Below are 22,470 nucleotides of genomic sequence, written 5' to 3'. Positions count from 1 at the left end.
ACCTGCGGGCAAGACCCCCACCCCAGGGGACGCGACGGACGCTCCCTCCCCGGGATGCCTTCGGGCTGCGCACACAAAGCCCCGACGTGCAGCGCGCAGTTCCGCTCCTCCTCCTCCGCCCGGGAAGGCGTCCGAGGGGACCGCATAAGCCAAGGACATTAATCAGCCGCGAGTGCCCGCAGTCTGGACCGAGCTGGCCTGGCCATATGGAGCTCAGTTGCTGAGGGGCGTGGGGGTGCGGATGTGTTGAGACGGTCCCCTCCCCTAGCTCTTGCGACGCGGAACGACTTGAATAAGTTCAGTTGAAGAGTGCTTCTTGGGGATTCTCAAATAGTTTTTCATCTAAATGCAAAATCTGCCTCAGTAGAGGGAAAAGTAGTCTGATCGCCTGAGCCACCCCTTATATGAAATACTTTTTTTCAAGAACAAGACAGGCAGGCACGGGAGGCGGCGGATGTTCTTTTTTGTTAGCAGCTCCTGTCAGTAAGGTGCTGTGAGGTTCGGACCCACTCACCCGTGGAGTTCGTATCCTTGATTTTCTGCATTATCAGGGTCTGTTATTGAGTCTGAAGTTTTTATGTGGTAAACGGAAGACTTGGTCTCAAAGTAAGCATCTGATTTATTTTAATCTAACTCATTTTCACGTGGAATTATCCGGGAAAACTGTGTCTACTAGAAAATAATTCAGGTTTGAAATTGGATACTTTCTAAGTTTCTGAGTTAGCTGTGCTACTTGAGAGACATTGCGGTGGAGCCTGAGGAGTCTTGAAGTGAGAGGTCAGAGCCTCTGCTAGCAGCAATAAAAAAATGAGCCTGAGCCGACTCAGCTTATGGACAGGATGTTTAGAAAACTGTTCTTGCTTGGCTTGGGGATGTATGTGAGTGACCCCGAGAAAGTTAGACTTGAAACCACAAAAGGCCGGCATTGTTGCCAGTTTCTCCTGTGTTGTTATTGCAAGCACACGTGTGAACATGCTAGAAACAAATCTAAATCTGTCTGCTTTCCCCCCTTTCTGGTACAGAGGATTGAATCCAGGTCCTTCAGCCCTTTTTTATTTTTCATTTTGAGCAGCCCAGGCTTGAATTTGTGAACCTCCTGCCTCACCTCCTAGAATGCTTAGATTCCAGGCGTGTACCACTATGCCTGGCTTCTATTCCATTTTTTAAGTACGAATGGTGATAAATCATTTTCAGTCTGCTGCACTTCTGTGCCTTTCCACTTAGTAATTCCTCTTGGGGATTGTTCTTGTTAGCCCATTTGTGTGGGCTGCTTCATTCTCCCTTATTCTTTGTGGGTGTCTGATATTCCAGGGACTGTATGCCAGCATTTGCTTAGCCAGTACTTTATTGACAGACATTTATATTATTTCAGACCTTCTTATTTACAGTGATGTTGTCCTTGTGCATATGTGCTGAGTGCTTCTGAAGCGGAACTGCTGTTTCAAACATGCACGTGTGTAACATATTTCATAGATGCTGACTAATTGCTCCCTGAAGACGTTGTACCAGTTTACAGGCCCAGCAATGGACACGTAAGCCTGTTTATGCCCACTCTTAGGTTTTGTCCTGCTAGCTCAGTCCACAGCCTAACCACAACTCAGTAGTTTGTAGGAATTCTTAAGATCAGCAATTGTAGGTGTATGGGGGGATTTAAGTATTATTTTAGAATAAAGTTAAAACGAGATCCTGAACCACGATGATTTAAAAAAACTTCCTGGAACATTTGTTTTCCTTAGGTGAAAACATTCAAAATCCTTTCTTCTGGCAGTTAAAAAAAAATGGATATATATATATATATATAGAGAGAGAGAGAGAGAGAGAGAGAGAGAGAACATTGTGGTTATAGTCATCCTCCCATGCAGCAGGACACCAGAAACATTTTTTTATCTTCTAAAGTGATTTTTAAAAGGATATTAATGTTTCTATGTTTTGCAATATGATATATCTGTCATAGTAATAAATTCATTATCTTAATGAGTAGGTATTTTTCTCTTTAAATATTTAATGTCATTTGACGTATTACATTCTGTAAGATTTACTTTACTTGTATTCAGTAATTGATACTTCTTACAGAGTAGTTAAATTTAACTTTCATTTTGAAGTAACTTCAGGTTTGAAAAAAATTGGAAAACTAGTAAGCGTTCTCTTTTGTTCATTACCCATCTTCAGATCTTAGTATCTTACTGTAATTTTTTGTTTTTCTTTTTTATTAGTACATTTAGATATATATATAATGATAACTTTCATCATAGGGAATTTGTACTTGTGCATGATATAGCTTGCCCCAGATTGTGTGTTTTGGACATGATACTTTGTCTTTTGTAGGCATCTTACCAGGAGGTACTCAATGTCCTTTTGTCTCATTAATAATCATTTGACGTTACATTCTGTAAGATTTACTTTACTTGTATTCAGTAATTGATACTTCTTACAGAGTAGTTAAATTTAACTTTCATTTTGAAGTAACTTCAGGTTTGAAAAAAATTGGAAAACTAGTAAGCGTTCTCTTTTGTTCATTACCCATCTTCAGATCTTAGTATCTTACTGTAATTTTTTGTTTTTCTTTTTTATTAGTACATTTAGATATATATATAATGATAACTTTCATCATAGGGAATTTGTACTTGTGCATGATATAGCTTGCCCCAGATTGTGTGTTTTGGACATGATACTTTGTCTTTTGTAGGCATCTTACCAGGAGGTACTCAATGTCCTTTTGTCTCATTAATAAGAGTGTTAACTTGGCTAAGTCCCCAGCAATATTACCCAATATTGTTTTTGCACTCTAAGTGTATGTCGGTATGAAAGAGGCATATAGGATCTTATGTATTCTCTCATGCAAATACTTTGACCACATGAAGCACCTAAGAGGGTTTTGGGGATTTCTTTAGGGGTTCAAGAACCACACTGACATTTACTGCCCTAGCAAGAATTTGTCATTGAGAACAAAGAGGTTTGTAAAGAATGTTCACAGCAGTGTTACATGTAATGGGAGAAATTAGATAAAACTTAAATGTGGATCAGGAGAACAAGTAAATGAACTCTGTGTATTTGTACAGTGGATTGCTAGTAATAGAGAAGAGGAAGTTAATGTTAAGCAAATAAAGTTGCAAAAAAAAGCCTGTTATGTTAGGGCTGGGGATGTAGATCAGTGGTAGAAGTCTCGCGCAGCATGTGCAAGGCCCTGTTTGATCCCCAGCCCAGCTTAAAAAAATACAATGTGACTATACCATTTGTCAGGGAAGGTAGGATTTTTTAAATATTGGTATTGTTGACATTTTTGTACTAGCTAGGATAATTCTTTGTTGTAGCTATGTTTCTAGTCTGGAGGGGAATTTTTTGCTCGGTGCAGATATAAACCGTGAACAGGTTTTAGCACTAACAGGTCTGAACTGAATGCTAGTGGCTGTCACCCTTAGGTTTAATGGCCCTCTGGAGCGAGCAGTTACTGAGATCCTTTGGAACTCTCGTCAACTCTGTTGTTCTTTGTAATTCTTGGGCTGTTGCTGCTAACCACCCTCCTGGTTACCAGACCCAGCTTGTGCTGTTGCCTTGGCGTCAGAGGCTTTTGGTGTTACCAGCTCTTAGTGTACAGCTCATCCTGCTCTACCCAACATAGAAATCACCAGTAGGCAAGTGTGCTGTCCAGAAGGACTGATGTTGCAGCATTAGGGGGAAAGTGCAGGGACTGACTGGGGGGAGGTTGCTTATAAAGAAGGCAGGCTCAGGCCTGTACAGCATCCTGCCATCTAACTGCAGGCTTCCTTAATCATGAGGAGGGCAGGGGCTTCTTCTGGGACCTAGAAGAGGTGGGCTGTAGAGGGCTGGAGGCATCTGGGATGGACCCATGACTGAAGCTGTGAAGACAGCAGAAGTTCCCAGAGCAGCCGTGGAGTGTCTCTGGTAGCTGTGAGCGGCTATCAGGAATTTAGGATAGCTACAGAAGGAAAAATACGAAGTACCCCGTGGGGAGCCTTGCCCATCTTTCCTGTCTCAGCTGTGCTCTGCATTTTATAGGCCTGTATCCCTGGCCTGTACCCATCGGATGCAGTAGCACCATCTCTCTTGTGATCATTACTGTGTCTCCACCTTGCTCCTCTACCTGAGGACACGTAGCGGAGTCGCCCCTGATTGAGACTGATGAAGGGAAGATGTATCTGTGTGGTAAAAGTGTGCCGCGAGGTAATGGTAAACACCCACGGGCTGTGCGGTGAAGGGAGTGGAGTGCAGCTGGGGAAGGAAAGCAGGGCTCCAACTGTTCGGCAGCCCTGTGTGTTTTAAACTGAATGGTGGCTGCACAGGTGTTTGTTAGCTTTAAAAGAAAAAAAAAAAGAGACGTGATGTCACGGTGCTTACTGAAAGTGTAGTTGTCTTTGATATTCACTCTTTTCTGTTTACGTCCACATTCTGTGACCTTAAAACTTAGTGTGTTTGGGAATGAAGAATTGGGTGTTTTGGGCAGGGGATATTGCCCAGTGGTGAGTGCTGGCCTAGCTAGCATACATGAGGTTGGGGCCAGTCCCTAGCACCGCAGAACTAACCAAACAGACGGAACCTTCTGAAGCGTGGAAGTGGAAAAAAAAAGAGAAATGGGTAGTTTTCAACACAAAATTATGTGAAACTTTCCTGAAAATTAAGGCATGCAAGCTTTTTTTCTTTTGGGAGACGCATCATATGTTTGCTCCAGGATAGTCAGACTTTAGAAGGAGGAGCACATGGTTATATATTCAAATGATCCAATTTTACCTGGTTTTTAGATAAAGTGAAAGTCTGTGAATTATTTAGTTTGGTGTTAATTTTGGGAAGGTCTAGTTGATTTTGTATTATTTAGGTACTGATTTTACAGTAATTGGGAAAAAGTATGTTATTTATGCTTGTTTTGTGATCCCTTCACTACAGTATTATTACTAAGGAGAATGAATTTGGATTTCTTACTAGGATTTTTTGGTGTGTCTAACAAGGAAGAGGTAAAGAAAATAAGGTTTACTCAAAACTAGCTTCTGGTCATAAGCATTGCAAGCTGTTCTGGGCATCTCTTTATTCTTTTTTTCTAATGCTAGAATGTTTCTCAGGTTATACCTGGAACATTTCCTCAGATGTTTGTGTCAGTTGGAGGTTTCACAGTGCTGACCCTAGGTAGAGAAACTAAGAAATGGGTTAATAACCCTCATTCCCCTCTCAGAGGTCCCCTGCTCTCCTCTGACCTGTTGGTTGGACAGGGTTTGAGGAACAGGATGCCAGACCTGGAAAAGAGGAGCTCTGCAGGGTGGTTCTTGCTAGTGCCGTCTGCTAGGAGAGCTTGGCGTTCCCATAGAGCCTGCTCATCCTCAAGACTTCTATCAGATGACTTTTTCTTTTGTCTCTGTCTGGTAAAAAAGTGTTTTTTAAAAAATCCATCCAGTGGAATGTGCTTTTTCCTTTGGTGCTGGGGTTGAATCCAGGGCTGTGGCAGGCTAAGCACAGATTGCTCTTATCATTTCTGTGGTACACTAGACGAGGACCTCGTAAATCAGCCAGCAGACCTCTGTTACTACTCACAAACCAGCGAGTGCCCAGGTCACCTGGGGACCTACCTTCTCTTTGGGCTCGTCCGGTCTGGTTCTGCAGGGAGTTCTCGTGAGCTCCCAGTGCTGTGCCTGCTGCAGGCTCCTGGACAAGCTTACTAGTTGGATACTGAGCGGCTGTGTCCTCGAGATGCCCAGGCTCTATTTACTCCTCTCCCTTGAACAGATCTCAGATGTTGATTGTTAGTTCTGTCTCTAACGTAGACCAGACCGGCATTCTTAGGAAGAAGAGTGTGTACAAAGAAATAAGGAACACTTAACAGCCTTTTAATGTATGTGTTTTTGCAAGTGTAATGGTGTCTCAGTGTATGTACATCACCAGTTCTGTACTTCAGTCCCACCCTCCAGTTAGATTAGGTGCTTCTTTTTGAGTATGTTTCTGGGCAGCAACCACCAGTGTCTCCTCTGCCCTTGTTGATTGCTGTCCAGCGTGGTCTCAGCACTGTGTCTCCACCTACCCACCGTGGCATGCTGTGTTGTAATTATCTTTCTCGCTGGATAACTAGTTTGAGGGAAAGGCATGTGTATTATTTTCTTGTATCTTTATCTTTCAGGAGAGCTATGGCTGTGAGTAAATACTTTCTGAGTAAAATGTGCTTTTCAAGGAGGCTTTATCGCATTTGATCTGAGATTAAAAAGGTGTATCCTGAGACAGACAAAAAACGACTGAGGCTCCCTTAGGGAGATTTGAGAACTTCGTCCCTCACCGAGCTGATGAGAGTGGCGGGTGGTCAGGATGCACAGCCAGCTTGTTTCTCCTTTGTTCCCTTTCCCACTCAGTTCAGTAGTTCAGAAATGACTGCCATCTGGAATGCTTTTCTTATGGGAAAATTGACTACAGAATTTAAACCACCGGCTTAGAAATGAAACTCACAGTATACCTGCTATAAGTTGGCAAGTAGTCTTTTTAAAAAAATCCTTCTCTGATTATCTTTTTTTTTTTTGGTACTGGGGATCGAATTCAGAATCTTGTGCTTGGAACACAGGTACAGTGCCACTGAGCTAAATCTCCGGCCCCCTCTGATTTTCATTTTAATGATTATTTCAAAACACATTTCAAAAATAAAAGTATTCATGTTCATCTTTAAAAAACTGGATATAAATAAATTTTAAAAAGCCCCAATTTTCTATTGCCTACATAAAACTACTTTAACATGTTTTTTTTCCAGTTTCTCTTTAGTCATTCAGTGTCTTCAAGAGAATTAGTTCTAGATTTCCCCACAAATGCCAAAACTCAAGGATGCCCGAGTCCCTTGGAGGAGACAGTGCAGTATTTGCCTGTACCCCAAGCTTTTCCTTCTGTGTACTTCTTCTCTGGCGGACTTACAATACCCAGTACTGTGTCAGTGCTATGTAAATAGTTGTTATACTGAGTTGTTTGGGGAATAATGATAAGTAAAACCTGTCTGTTCAATACAGATGCAAGATTTTTCCATAGTTAGTTGAAGCCACACATGCAGAAGGCCATTATATAGTATAATTTTGTTTCATGCTTTTTCCTATTTGACACAAGTTTTCTGTTTGCTTTATCAATAAAATGACATATTTTTATGCCTTAAATTTATCCACTTGTAGGGAAATATGTATGTGTCGTCATGTCTGCATTGCCGAAGGTATACCATATGTACTTGTTTGTAGTCAGGGTTGCAAGGGACTAGGTTTAATACAGGACACAGGAGTGCAAGAGCTCTGTCCACATGCTGGAGACCCAGATAATCCAGCTGAGGGCCTGGATCCCAGGCAGTGCCCCCACAGGTCCAGCTGGAGGCCTGGTGTCCATGGCAGTGTCTCAGTGGCTCCCCTGATGAGAACAGCAGCCATTCCTGTGACGGTGAGGGCCTGAGCTCCTCTGACAGTGAGAGAACAGCCGAGTTCCCATCAGGAAAACCAACAGCACGAAATCTTCCCCTCTGGTTTTCCCTTTGTGCCATTTGACTGGGTTCGGGTGGGTGTTCCACGTTAACCATTAGTCCACCGCAGTGCTGTTCTTTTCAGTTTTCTTTTTTTGTGTATTTTATCTTGAACGTCTTTCCACACCCGCACACGAGAATCTTACTCTTTTTTAGTAGATATGTAACATTTATTTATTCATTTTTTTTTTCTTTTGTGTTACTAGGGGGTTAAACTCAGGGCCTTTTCACATCTCTACCCTTTGAAAAAATTTTTTGAGACAGTGTTTTGCTAAGTCACGTTACCTATGCTGGTCTTGCTTGTTGTGATCCTCACCCTCCTGGGGTATTGGCATAATAGCTGTATGCTACTGGCTAGGGTATGTAGTATTTAATAGTTAAAGTACGTTTCGGCAGTGCAGGGGATTTATTTAGTTCAGTGGTAAACAGTGCTGCAATAAATATCCTTCTGTGTGTGTGTGTGTATAAATATGTGTGAGCTTTTATGTTCACTTATGGGAATTTCTTTTGTAAATGATATGATTTCACTCATTTTCATATTTTTTGTAAGTGATATGACACTTCGCTTATTTTGAGAATCTTTGTCTTTTATTAGTTTGACTTATTCATATTTATTGTGATAATTGATTATATTTTACTGTTGCCTGCTTTTACTTTTCATGTATTTTTTTTTTCCTAGTGAATTGGAAATTGTGTCACCTTTGTTTCTGTTCTGCTAAAGGTTACCTTTTAATATTTAGCAAACTGAAATATTGGTTTTTCTGTGCATGTAGAAAGTGTTGTAATTTCCTGTGCAATCTTTTGTTACAGTCTCTATTGCCCTGGCTTTATAGAAATTGTCAGGGAGATTAGGCCCAAATAGTTGCATTGCTTTTTCTCTTCCTGCTCCCCACGTATGATCCTTTTTCTGTGTTAGAATGTGCTCCTTTTTTTTTGAAATAGGGTCTTCGGATATAGTCCAGGCTGGCCTTGAACCTCCTGCCTCAGCCTCCCCAGTGCTGGGATTACAGGTGTGTGCTACCATGCCTGATCTAGAATTTGGTCTTAATATTGCTTTTAACAGGGGGCATGCAGTTACATGCCTGTAATCCCAGCCAGTCAGGTGACTGAGTCGGGAAGATTACAAGTTCAAATCAAGGATAACCTGGGCATTTTAACAATTCAGTAATACCTTGTTTGAAAGTAAAAGATTAAGGGCCAGGGATGTAGCTCAGTGAGTGCAAGGTCCTGAGTTCAATTTCCGGTATGGGGGGGCAGGGGAAAGAATAAAGGATTGGGGATATAGATTAATGTGATGGTCCTGGATTCAACCCATAGTACTGCAAAGTAAATAAGTAAATAAATTTAAAAAGAGATGCCCGGGGTATTGGTGCTTGCTTATAATCTTCAGTAGGCTGAAGCAGGAGGATCTTAAATTTGAGTTCATTCTGGACAAGTTAGTGAGATCTTATCTCAAAATAAAAGTGGTTGGGGTGTAGCTCAGTGTGAAGGCTCAGTGTTCAGTCTGCACCCCATTACTAGTAGGGAAAAAAAAGCATTAAATGTCACAGTTATTTTTTTTTTTCTCATTGAGTTTATTGGTACATTTTAGGTATACAGTACGGTTACCTTCATCATTGGGATCTTGTACCTTTACAAGACAGGTCTTGGTTCTCATTTTTCCCCTTATCCGTGCCCTCCCTTTACCCCCTCATTTTATTAATGATTAACTGGATTTAAAATTTTAGTATTGAGCTGGGTGTCTGTAGTCCCCACTGCTTGGGAGGCTGAGATAAGGTCAAGATCAGACCTGGGCAGCACAGCAAAAACCAAAAACCTCAAAATCTCTCTCTCTCTCTCTCTCATGTTTGCAGTGATTTTATTTTATTTTTTGAAGCAAAACCTTTATTGATTTATTTTAGATTACATAGCGGTAACACTAATCTTAGGGAATTTGCACCTGTATATGATATATCCTGCCTCTTTTTTCCCTATTCCTCCTCCTTGACCCCCCCTCTCCTCCCTATACATAAAAGCTTTGTTTTCATTCTTCCATTTTCACTTTTTTTCTTGTTTTTCCCTTCCTCCTCTCCTTCCCTTGTTTCCTTTCCCATTTGAACATTTTTTTTTTCCATTTTCCAATATCTATTATACATTTAGTCCTTATTTCCAGTTTCGGTTTCTCACACTAGAGAAACAATGTGGTATTTTAAACATATGTGTTTGATTTATTTCACTTAAGAGTATGGTCTCAAGGAGTATCCATTTAGCTAGAAATGTCTCAAGCACACCCTTCACAGCAGAGTAGTACTCCATTGTATATAAAAGCCACATCTTCATTGGTTATAGCAACCTATCTCAAAAGAAAAAAAAAACCCAAATTTTAGTGCTTTCTTATTTTTGTTTCTCATATTTTCTTTTTTTTGTGGAAAATCCTTTTCTTTCTTTTAAAGATGTCCATACTTTGAATCCTTGGAGGTCTGAAAATTACTTATTATATCACACTATCCCTTCTCCTCCCAAACTTAAATATAATTCGATTGTACCCATATCTGTGCTCAGAACCCTTTGTTGTAGGTACTGCTAACTGTTTCCTGTGCTTAGGTGGGCTCCATTTTACGCTTGAGAAGGCAGGACAGGAGGGGGAGCTGCCTTGCACAGGGCCTCCCAGCGGTGGTGCACCGTGGCGGTCTGTCCCTGTCTCCCACACACATTTGGCCTCCATTCTTCACCTGTAAATGATATGGGAGGAGGTCACCGTGTACAGGTGTTTTGCTTCAAAAATTAATTTTTTTTACAAGTTAGTGGTTGAAGTGGATACATTTTTAAAAAATCTGTGGTTGACAGCTTTGTCATTTATTACTGTGACTTTTATTAGTGTTTGTGGTGCATGATGGTCGCATTTACTGTGGTGAGCGGTTCACCTGCATGCACCTGAGGTCTTTCACCTCTGCACTCCCCACCCTTCCCTCCCGCTCTGCTGCTTTCAACTCTTGGTCCCCTTCCCATTTGCAGAAGCCTATTTTTATCATTTTCCCCCTTTCATTCTTTTTTCCCATCCCTTTTTCTCTCCTTTTTCCTTTCCTCCATTTCTTCTTGTTCCCTTTCCAACTGAAAAAGATCTCCCTATTTCCTATTATCTACGTTTTATTTTGCTCTTTATTTATATTCTAGGTTTCTCACATAGAGAAACTATGAGGTATTTAGCTTGTATGTGTGATTTATTTTCACTTAAAATGATCATCCTGGGCTGGGGATTTAGCTCAGTGGTTCTGGCACCTGCCTTGCATGCAAGGCCCTGAGTTCGATCTCCGGTACAAAAAAAAAAAACAAACCAAAAAAACAAAAAACTGGTCTCAAGGTGCATAGATTTACCCATGAGTGATTCCTGTTTATCCTGTTTTAATGGCTGACTATTACTCCATGGTGTGTATGGTGCATGTGTGTGTGTGTGTATGTGTATGTACACTTTTTTTCTTTTTTTGGTTCTGGGGATCGAACTTGGGACCTTGTGCTTGTGAGGCAGGTGCCAGAACCTCTGAGCTAAATCCCCTGCCCTCCATTGTATATAAATACATTTTCCTGTTCATCTGTTGATGGATATATAGCCCAGGATTTGGCTGTTATAAATTGTTCTGCTATAAACACAGGAATGCATGTATTCCTGTAATAGGATGACTTTAGCTCTTTCAGGAAGATACCTAGAAGGGGACTAGCTGGGTCAAATGGAATTTCTCTATAATTTTTTGAAGAATCTCTACACTGAATTCCATGGTGGTTGTAATAGTTTACATTCTCTCCAACAATGTAGAAGGGTTCCCTTTCCCCACAGCTTTGACAGCATTTGTTATTGTTTGATTTCTTGAAGATAGCCATTTTTTCTGGAGTAAGATGGTCTCTCACTGTCATTTTAATTTGCATTTTTTGAGTGGGTATTGAACATTTTTCCAAGTACTTATTGGTCACTGTGTTCTAAGAAGTGTCTGTTCATTTCAGTTGCCCATTTTTTGGTTGGGTCTTTTATTTGGAGGGGGGAATGGGCAAAATTCTTTTTCTTTTAGTTCTTAATTTTAATTTATTCCCATTAGTTTTTTTATCCCTATGTAACAATGGCTAAAAATAACAGATACAGTACTAAAATTTCCAGTTGTAAGCCTAGGTTGACAACTTGTTTCATTTGGACTGTGTGTGGCCTGGTTATAGTTTTATTATGCGTGCTTGCAGTAGGCTGCAAAAATAGAGAATAATTTGTCCAAAAGAAAAGATAATTAATTATGAAGTTGTAGATTTTGGATGAGATACCTATAAAGACATTTTCAAATGAGAACCAGGACCTGTCATGTAAAGGTACAAGATCCCAATAATGAACGTAACTGTACTGTATACCTAAAATGTACCAATAAACTCCATGAGTAAAAAAAAATTCATATTTTTATCTGAAAAAAAAAAGACATTTTCATAGCTATAATAAGAGTTGGTTGGACCGGGCATGGTGGCACACACCTATACTCCCAGGCCTGTGATGGCTGAGGCAGGAGGATCACTGTGAATTCGAGGCCAGGCTGGGCTACATAGTGAGTTGAAGGCCAGCCTGACTACATAGCGAAACCCCGTCTCAAAAACTAAACAAAAGAAGTCTTTTTGAAATTTATTGAATATTCAAAAAGGATTTAATAGCTTACATTTTAAAAGTGGTGGGTTAATGGATTTTTTTTACCCAGCTCTGTAGGTTTTATTGTTCAAACAAGGTCAGTGCTGTGCCCGTGGGGGGGCACCCTTGGTAGCAGGGAGGTACTTAGGCGGGTCACACACGTACTGACGTGTCTTCAGGCAAACTGCTGGACTTCTCCGAACTTCATGTTAACGGATAGAATGAGGATAATGATGCCTATTTTAGGCTTGTCGGGAAGGTGAAATAAAATGTGTGTAAAGCACCGCGCTTGGTATGAATAGTATTCATAACATCAGTGCTGTTTTCATTGATTTAGTATTTCTCAGCAGTAAGGAGTGTGAACATACTAACCAGCGCGTGGGTCCCAAAGGCCTCCCTCTCATTAGGAGTTCTAATTACAGCTGGAACTTTCTACGCCAGTTAAGTACTGTAATTCGCTGTTTCTGGGAGAACAAAACGGAAACCGGTGTGTGGTACACGGGCCACAGCTGACTGCTCGCTACCACTGAAAGCTCTCAAAGGTTCGCCATCCCTGCTCCAGGCGGTCAGCTCCCCTTCATCGCTTAATGCTTGTCACATCTGATTTGAAGAAATCGTAAATCAGAAATAGGATTTCTTGGTTGGTCAAATGACTTCAGTTACGTCACAATCACTAGTTACATTTGAATAATGATTAATGATTTGTAAATTGTTAAGGTTTGGCAAAATATTTTAGTTTGGGAACAAATTTAGTGGATTAGCTAGCTAGTCCGACTAGCTTACCGGGTATGTTTGGTTTTTTTTAACAGGATATGTTTTCTTAAAAGTTAAACAAGTATTACATAATATTTAAGATATCTAAGTGGATGAATCAGTAATAAATACCCCAAACTCATCTAGAAACAAAGCTGAAGCTAACAGTCAAATCAGTTTTTATCATTCCTGAGAGTGTCTTGTATTTTTGGTGTATTTTTCTTTGTTTGTAAACATTAATAGTAACTTATTTGCAGCACTTTGTGTTCTTCTGTGGTTTTAAAACATACTCACTATTGATTGAAGTTGAATGGTGCCGCTGTTGAATATTTCATTTTAGGTGTTCCATTGTATAACTAATATATGGCTAATATTTCTTTGTTAGTGAAATTATGTTGTTTACTTTTTATCTTGCTGTTACAGTGCTGATTTTGATATTCCTGTTCCATGTTAAAGTGCTTCTGTATACTGAACTGCTTGTAGTGAGAACTCTAGCTCTTGGTCGTCTATTCAATTTATGCATTTAATATTTTACTTTAATCAGTGTTTTGTAACTTTGAGCTACTTTTACTGGTTCTCAGTAGAGTTTAAGATTACTGATCTTGAGTAGAATGCTTTGCTGATCAGTTTTCCAACACAAAGACTTGAGCTAGTTACCAGGTTTTTGAAATTAGGCAAAACACAGAGCAGATGGTCGTTCACTTTTCAGTAGAATGAGTCAAAAGCTACCATCAGGTGGTTTTTTAATGGTGGCAGATGTCTTCATAAAGCTTGGCAAAGGAAGAGAGCGCTCACTAACTCCCTAGGGTAATGTAACATTCTACAGCAGGGAGAAACAGCACTAATGGGCTTGCTTTGGGGATTAGGTTTTTTTGAAATGAAAAATGTAAAAAATAGCTTTTTCCAGGGCTAACGGTTTTAGATGAGAATGAATTGGGTGGATGTGGTAAGGGAATAAAGACTGTCCGTAAGAGAACTCTAAAATCTTGGCTTTGCTATTTAATGTCCTATATTTTATGCTTTCTTTAAATACCAACTTTGTTTTAATTTGCATGAAAAATTCCATAGTGGTCGTTTTGGTAGTGGCGTTTGTTGTTTACTTTTTTCCAGTTCTTAGAGCTAGTCTGTTGCACAGCTGATGTGTGACTTTCTTGGCATTTGAACTGTGGGAACCAAAAAAGGATTTGGATGTGCTTTTGTGTGCTTTCATGGTTTGCAACAAGTATTCTTTAAAACCGTGAATTGTAGGTTTTTTTCTATTAACCAGTTGTCATTGTGTATTTTAAATGGTTCCTTTTAAAGAAAACTGCTACACAGATTATGAGCTCATGAATATCATATTGATAGTATTTTGATGATAGTATTTTGTGAAAAGTGAATTTAGAGATGAAAAATATGTAAATAGGGCAGTAGTCCCAAGGTGAACATTTTTTGTCGAGTGAAGAGGTGGGGACTAAAGTGACCTTTTCACAACACCTCTTATCTGAAGAGCTGCCCAGTTCGGGGTAAATCTGTATGCATGGTGATACTGATTTAGTACTTTTTACTTTTTTATGATGATAGGACTAAGTTGGATACCCTTTTTTTGGGGGTCAGACTCAGGACCTTGGGCTTGAGAGACAGGCAGCAGCACCCCTGATCTAAAACCCTGGCCCTGGATGCCTTTCTTATACCTCGTTTGGAAATGAAACTATTGTTTAGACATTTACTGTTACTGGTATTTGATACTGTATTTTTGGTCAGCTTTCCTGTGGTAAGACAGATACAGATACTAGACTAATTTAAGGCAAGTGGCATGAGCAGCTTACTTTGATAAAGGCATATATTTTCATAAGGATATGACTCAGTGTAAGAGTTAAAAATAAGAACTTCTAAGTAACAGCTGTATACACTTACTAAAGTAATTTGAAAGTTGACTACTGTAGATATTTGCTTAGAGTTCCTCATGGTTTTGTTTTTAGTTTTAATTTTATGGATTAACATAGTCTACATATAAGTAATCCCATATTTTTAACATCAGTTAAGTTTTTTATCTATTACAATTAAGTATCTTTGGATGTACCATTAAAAATGTGACAGTAGGGTCAGAGTCTTAAGGCGCTTGAAGCATTTAGCAAGTGTACATCAGTGTATATTTTTCAGTGGTGTGTGACTGGCTTTCTTGACATATCCTCAGTTGACAGTGTTAGTATTTTTAGTCTGCTAATTTGAAAGATAATTTCTGGTGTGTGTGTGTAAAAGTGTGTAATGCTGGGATTACACCCAGGGCCTCACACGTGCCAGGCAGGCACCCTACCACTGAGCTACATCCCCAGTCCTCTTGTTTTTTTTTTTTTAATAATTATAAAATTACCCACATACTTATAATAGCATTTAAACAATCCCAAAGCATAAAGAAAAAAGAATGAGCTCCCCCTCATTCCACGGTGCACCCCCAGCCATCATCGGTTTGTTGTGGGCTTTCCTTTTCTCCAGCTGTGCACTCTGCGTATTTATGGTCACATGACACGTGCCACCTCTGGGGTTTGTTCATGCTTAGACTTTATGTAAAATTGTGCAACATTGACCTTTTTGTTAGCAGTTTTATAGCTCTGCTTTTTAAAATTGTATTTAGCTGTTCATCTTCAACTTATTTTTATTTCATTGTGCCAAAGGAAACTGATTTAACAAACCTCATAAAATACTTTCACCCTGCTTTGTTCCAGTGACTGTGGAAATGGAGCAGATTACCCTGAAAGTGAGTGGTGTAAAACACGGGCCAGGGACTCAGCCATGCTCGTGGCTGCTGCACCTTGACTGGGCCTCAGCTGGAAGCCCTGGCAGCTGGGGGCCGGCCCGGCACAGTTGCGGTTCCCCAGGCCTTTCTTCATAATGTGTCCTCCTGTGGCCTCCTCTGTGGGGACTGCAGGGGGGCCAGGCCTGCTGTGCTTTGGCTCTGAAAGCCCAGTCTGTACAGTGTACAGGGTGCGAATCTTGAGGGACAGAGATAGGGACAAACAGGTGGCATCTGGAGTGGCATTTGTCACGTGGTGTCACTTCCTCTGCACACTGTTACAGGTTGATGCAATTCCCGATGTCAGCTAGGTCCGCTGGGCAGGGTAGCAGTGGATGGGGGATGACGGTGGATGTCATTGTCCCACAGAGAGCATGTGGGTGGGATGTATCCTGGAGTGACCACCTCTGGGAAGTCTGGTCTGGCTCCTGTCTCCTCCATGCTAGACAGATTCTCAGTCTTCCGGGAAAATAACAAATGTATATGGACATGTAAAGCATCAGTATATGTGTTTTTCACTGTGAAAATCTCAACTTTTTTAAAAAGTCAGAAAATGTGGCAATTCCTGACATTTCTCTTCAAAATTTAAAAGTTTTATGACCATTAAAATTTATTGGGCCAGGCGTGGTGGCACACACCTGTAATCACAGCACTCGGGAGGCTGAGGCAAGAGGATCACTGTGAGTTTGAGACCAGCCTGGGCTACATAATGAGACCCTGTCTCAAAAAAACAAAACAAACAAACAAACAAAAAATTATTGGGCCAGGGATTTAGCTCGGTGGTGCCATTGCCTGCCTTGCAAGCGTGAGGTCCCAAGTTCAATCCCTGATTCCCCCCCCAAAAATTTATTAAAGTAGTCCTGTATCAATTATGACAGTTCTTCAGAATTATGTGAGAGAGCAGTTTGCTTTGAAACTTGCCGGAGATTGAACTCAGGACCTTGCACTTGCCAGGCAGGTGTGGCACCACTGAGCTCCAATCCCAGGCCCAGCCTATGGAATTGATTACATCGTTTTTTTGTTATTGGAAATGGGGTTTGCTAGGCAAGTACTGTACCACTGAGTACACTGCTCCTTTTAGAAAAATTTAACCTGCCCACATTGATTTCAAACTTGAGCCTTCTGCCTCAGTTTCCCAGATAGCTGGAATTACAGGCATGTGACACTATGCCTGGCTGATAACATAATGATTTAAAGCAAAATATAGTAAATTCTCACTAATCCAACAGATTAATATGGGTGTTTGAGTACTACTTGGGTACTTTGATTTAAAAATTTTATTTTGTGATAAAGAAAAAAGGTCAAGCTCTTTTCTCCCACCCAGGTACTAACCAGGCCCAATCCCAATTAGCTTCTGAGATCAGACGAGATCAGGTGTGTTCAGGGTGGTGTGGCCAGAGACAAGCCCTTTTCTGTGTATTCATTTACAGCCTCGGAAGGGAAAGATAGTTGGCATTCAGCCCTTTGATATATATTCTTTTTTTTTTTGGTACTGGGGATTGAACTAGGGCCCTTGAGCTTGCAAGGCAGGCAGCAGAACCACTGATCTGAATTCCTGGCCCCCTTTGATATATATTCTGAAAGACTGAAGCAAAAAATTGTAGTGAATGTTGATAGCTTTTCATTGTACAATTATAATTCTGTGACTTAAAGTTTTGGTTTATTAGATATTATTTAGCTTAGAGTATGTCTTTAGGGTTGATGGCTGATGAAAATGTTCATGGTTAATGCAGTTAGACTTAATTTGCCATAGTATAGAAAATATCATTACAGCGGGGCATGGTAGCGCACACCTGTAATCCCAGCACTCGGGAGGCTGAGGCAGGAGGATTGTTGTGAGTTCGAGACCAGCCTGGACTACATAGTGCATTCCAGGTCAGTCTCAAGTACATAGTGAGACCCTGTCTCAACCCCCTTCCCCCCAAAATCATTACTTACTAATGAAGAGTAGTGAGTCATCTTCTGGCCTGTGTAGTGCTATGTAGAGCGGTATGGCAGCTTTGGAGTAAAAACAGTTCAGAGGAACTGAGAAGATAGATCAGCGGTGGCGAACTCACCCTCTCTGAGCACTCAAGCCAAGTCACTGAGCATCAGATAATGTTTTTTTTTTTTTTCTAAACTAAAATCTCAGTATTCAGGTTTAATTGTAGCGTTGGCACTTTGCACTAGTGAGTGGGTTTTGGGTTACAGTTTGGGGCTTGGTCTCTAAAAGATTCACCATCACTGCGATAGCTTTGGGAGGAAACCTGAAATACATAATACTAGGAGACTAGCCGCGAAAGATGAGTAATTTGCTAAAGTGGGGCTCTCTCATGCATGAATAATTGAATATTCCTTAATGTAGTCTCTGAGAGATTGAGAACTTCGTTACATTCTTTGATTTCTGTATAAATATTGCAGATGTTACCTGGGATCTGTGATGATTTTGATCACTACACTATTTAAATAGATAACTAGTGAATTTCATAAATCTATATTAAAATTAAACAGTATAATCCTTGTATTTACTTTGCACTTTAAGCCCTGTAGAGTGTGTTTACCTCTATGTCACAGCCTCCACGTGAAAGGAAGTGTTTGTGCAATTTGCAGTTCACAGTATTGGTCCTAGAGCAGTTTAACTTGATTTTAAATATGCAACTAGTAAGTTATAGAACTAGAGTCTTAAACACATACGCTCGTTTTTGCCATTCATTCATGTGTTCAGTCATGTCTGTATATGTTTGTGTTTTGAGATGGCTTCTCCCTGCGTTGCTCTGACTCCTGGGCTCCAGCAGTTCTCCCACCTCAGCATTCCTAGTAGCTGAAACCATAGTTGTGGGCCGGGCTGTGTCTACCGTGTAATGTAGCAATATAGTTACACAGGTTGGCAATCATGCCTGATCTTGTCGTTTCTCAGCTAGACTATGTATAACTTACCTCCAAGTCTCTGATTATATTTTATGTTCTTGCTAAATCACGAAACCTCCTGGTTCGTTGAACACACTGCTTACTTTTCTGTGATTTCTTCTTTTGAGAGGTTCACCCATCATTTTTGTGTAATATTTCCTTATTTTTCTGATTTAGTTTAGTTCCTAGATGAGTTTATTTCTATCATTGGGGACCAGAGGGAGTTTCTTTGTTCTGGTGGTGCTGGGGTTGCAGCCCAAATCTTCGTTTTCGTGCATGCTAGGTCAGCTCTCTGTCACTGTCCCCCCGCCCTTAGCCCAAAATAGTGTATATTTACTTATTTTTTGTTGGTGGCTCTCTTGTCTTTAAGTAGAGCATTTCTGAATTTTAGTTTATTATACTGCTTAATTTCCTGTTCTTTAACATCCTTAATATTTACGTCATTTATGCCTTCTGCATCTTTTGTCTTCTAAGCTGAAATCACCAAGTCCTAAGTTGTCTTTTTTCACTTTTTTAGTTTTGCAGTGTTGGGACTTGAACCCAGGGTCTCACCTATGCCAAGCAAGTACTTTCCCATTGAGCTACATCCCAGCACCTCATTTATTTATTTATTTTTTGAGACAGGGTCTCATCAAGCTGTCCAGGGTGACCTTGAATTTGGATCCTCCGCCTGTGCTTCCCCAGTGGCTGGAAGTACAAGGGTGCACCACTCGCTTCAGCTGACCCTAAGCAGCTCTTGACTATTTCTTCCCACTGTGCTGTCCCCACTTTAATTCAAACCGCTGTTGTCTAACCTGGACCGCTTCAGATTTCTTACTTGACTCCCCTTTCTCTAGCCATTTTTACTTTCTTCCTGTCTTTTCACACTTACAGCAAGAGTGATATTTGAAAACAACAGAGGACCTGTCCCCCAGTAGGAGTTAAAAGTTAATTCTGAATGAATCATGATGATGATGAATGATACCTGTTGTTTTCTCTGTCCCTACAGTTAAGCATTTGTCTAGTGGGAGACTGCAAAAAATGCACATAAAATATATCTGGTGTTGGAGTTTCGTGCTCTTTCGTAGTCCCGCAGGTGCCTCAGTTTCCCTGCAGTGCTCTTTTCCCCTCTTTTCCTCCTTGATTTTCTTTTTTTTCCACTTAGCCAAGCATAGGCTTATACTCGAGTTTGGTCATTTGTATGTAATCTGGTTATCTAGATATAGAAAGTGAATAATGTGGGCTGGGGATTTAGCTCAGTGGTTCCGCTGCCTGCTTTGCAAGCACAAGGACCCGAGTTTGATCCCTGTTACCAAAAAAAAGACCAAACAAACAAAAAAAGAAAGTGAATAATGCAAGGCTTTTCCTTTTTATTGGGTAGTAGCAATAGTGTATTATAGAATTTAGTAATACTATTTTTGTAGTCTGGTTCTTATATTTATAACACATTGTTACTGGATGTGTAGAACATATTGCTTCATGTTTAAAGAACATATTACCTTCTCAAAAAGGCCCTGAGGCTCTGAGAATGGAAAGGACTCCTTCCTTTTACTATGGAAAATTTCTCAATGTAGACAAAATAGAGAATATCAACTGACTCCTTGTCCCCACTGCCCTGCGTCAGCATGGCTGATCTTGTTTCATCCAAATCTCACCTATTTCCCCTCTACCCACCACCAGATATTTTGAAATAAATATCATTATTTTATATGCAAATACTTTAGTTGCAATGATTTTTTTCAAGGGCATAAAGACAGCTGTTGACAGAGTCATAATTTAAATCCAAAACAGTGCCAGTTCCTGTTGTGCCTGTGATAATAGCTCTTGCTTGTAGTTCATTGTCTAGGCTGTGTTTATAAAGTGATTGCATCGGTGTCTACAACCACATGTTATTTAAAAAATCAAGAGTTTTAGTTTATTGGACAAGTAATTTTAATATCATATGACAGCAAAAGAGTATTACCCCTAATTCTCCTACCCTGAGATGGTTATTTTCATCACTTTATGGGATGTCTTTTTTTTTTGTTTTTTGTTACTGGGGATTGAACTCGGGTCCTTGTGCTTGCAAGGCAGGCCACTGAACCGCTGAGCTAAATCCCCAGCCCTATGAGATGTCTTTTGTAGTTAAATGTCTGTCTCATGCATCCATGTGAATAGTTTTAGTGGGATCATTTTATAGAGTGCTTCCTTTTCCTTAAGGAGGGATAGTACCCTCAACATAAGACATTTTCTAAAGTGTATTTAGGGGAAACACCCAAACCCTACAGTAAATGCTAAAGTTAACCGGTAGTTTGTTTCCATGATAGTAGGATAAAATTATCCTGGAGAATAGGTCAAAATTCTTCCAAAGATTTCTGAGTTTTTCTAGTCTGAGACATTACATGATGGTGAAGGGTTGTTTTTTTCTTTATCTGCATTGAACCTAAGTTTCAGTTTATGTATGAGAACAAGGTAAGTGCCATGGAGTTGTATTCTTGGAAGGAAATAATGTGCAGATAAATATTTGTAAGTAATGTAAGTTTGTATCTTCGTTTAATAGGCATCAAGCACGATGGGACCATGTGTGATACCTGCCGTCAACAACCAATCATTGGCATTCGGTGGAAGTGTGCAGAGTGTACAAATTATGATCTGTGCACAGTTTGCTATCACGGAGATAAGCATCACTTGAGGCATCGCTTTTACAGAATTACTACACCAGGAAGTGAGCGGTAGGGGAAATAATTTTTTTCAGTTGTGACTTCTCTTTGTTTGTACTTAAGTTTTTATATTACCTAGACCTTTAAAAATAGAATTAGGAAAGCCGGGCATGGTGGCTCACACCTGTAATCCCAGAACTCTGGAGGCTGAGGCAGAAGGATCGCTGTGAGTTCGAGACCAGCCTGGGCTACGTGGTGAGTTGCAGGTCAGTCTCAACTACATAGTGAGACCCTGTCTCCAAAAAAAAAAAACGAAAAGAAAGAATAAATAGAAAAATAAGATAAAATTAGGAAAAAACAAAAACCTGAAACCTGACTGAATACATGAATGAAGAGGAGGAACATAAGGAGTAAGAGATGCATAGCCTTGGAGGAGCGAGCTGAATCTGACATGTTTCCCAGGGTCCATAGTCTTCTCTAAGTACTTTGGAGGCAGTGTCGTATCAATCAGACTCCTGCCACAGAGACATTAGCTTACATGGTACTCCGAAGTTCTGAGTCACTGCTGACCTCGTCTGGATTCTCAGAACACACGTAGCGCTGGACCTCGTGTCTGCTCCTTGCCGCCCTTGCTGAGGTGGGGGTGCACCTGTACCTGCCGTGGAGCGAGCTCTGGTGTCTTCCCTACCCTGAGGTCCAGTGCCTTCTGCCACCCGCTGTTGTGGTGCTGTCTTTCTCGGGCCCTCGTCTGTGCTACTCATGTGGCAGCTGCCACAGCGCTGAATCGGCCCCTGCCACGTAGAGAAGGTGTAGCGGTACCCTGAAGTGGTTAGCCTGGGTTCTTATTTTGACTCTGACTTTTGAACCTGTGTGACCTTGAGCAGATTATTTTTTTGAGAGTCAGGAGTCCTCATAAAATGGATAATGTCAACACTATTTTTCTCTTAAGGAATGTAACAAACTGTTACACATGTGCAAGTGCGTTTACATATAAATGACTCACCCATTTTTTATATAAACTTGAAAATAATTTTATTTTTAGGGTTCTGTTAGAGTCTCGTAGGAAATCTAAGAAGATTACAGCCAGAGGAATCTTTGCAGGTGCCAGAGTGGTGCGAGGAGTGGACTGGCAGTGGGAAGATCAGGATGGAGGAAATGGGCGCCGGGGAAAGGTATGGAGCTTCCCTCAGTTCATCAGTTCCTAATGCATGTTCAGGAGATTGTTGCTATAAATGAATCTTTCCATCATTCTTTTTCCTATGCCACTAAATTTTTTTTTAAATCTTCCTCCCTTCCTCCCTCTTCCCCCCTCCCTCTCCTTCTTCCCCCCTCCCTC

At 40.6% G+C, this 22,470-nt stretch overlaps 1 protein-coding gene across 1 annotated transcript in view; it reads left to right on the top strand.

Annotated features, from left to right (window-relative positions):
* Positions 1-22,470, top strand: part of Mib1 (mindbomb E3 ubiquitin protein ligase 1) — a gene marked incomplete at its 5' end in the record, with an annotated part of 108,608 nt that overhangs the window by 9,968 nt on the left and 76,170 nt on the right. Inside the window, 2 exons of the mRNA XM_010638707.2 lie at positions 21,035-21,206; positions 22,177-22,306. Coding sequence (XP_010637009.2) covers positions 21,035-21,206; positions 22,177-22,306 — 302 coding nt within the window. The remainder of the gene's footprint in view (positions 1-21,034; positions 21,207-22,176; positions 22,307-22,470) is intronic.

Source organism: Fukomys damarensis, unplaced genomic scaffold (assembly GCF_012274545.1).
Source record: "Fukomys damarensis isolate Sample0158 unplaced genomic scaffold, DMR_v1.0_HiC HiC_scaffold_30, whole genome shotgun sequence".
NCBI lineage: Eukaryota > Metazoa > Chordata > Mammalia > Rodentia > Bathyergidae > Fukomys > Fukomys damarensis.
The sequence above is the reverse complement of the archived record's forward strand: the minus strand, read 5'-3'. Positions and strand labels throughout refer to the sequence as shown.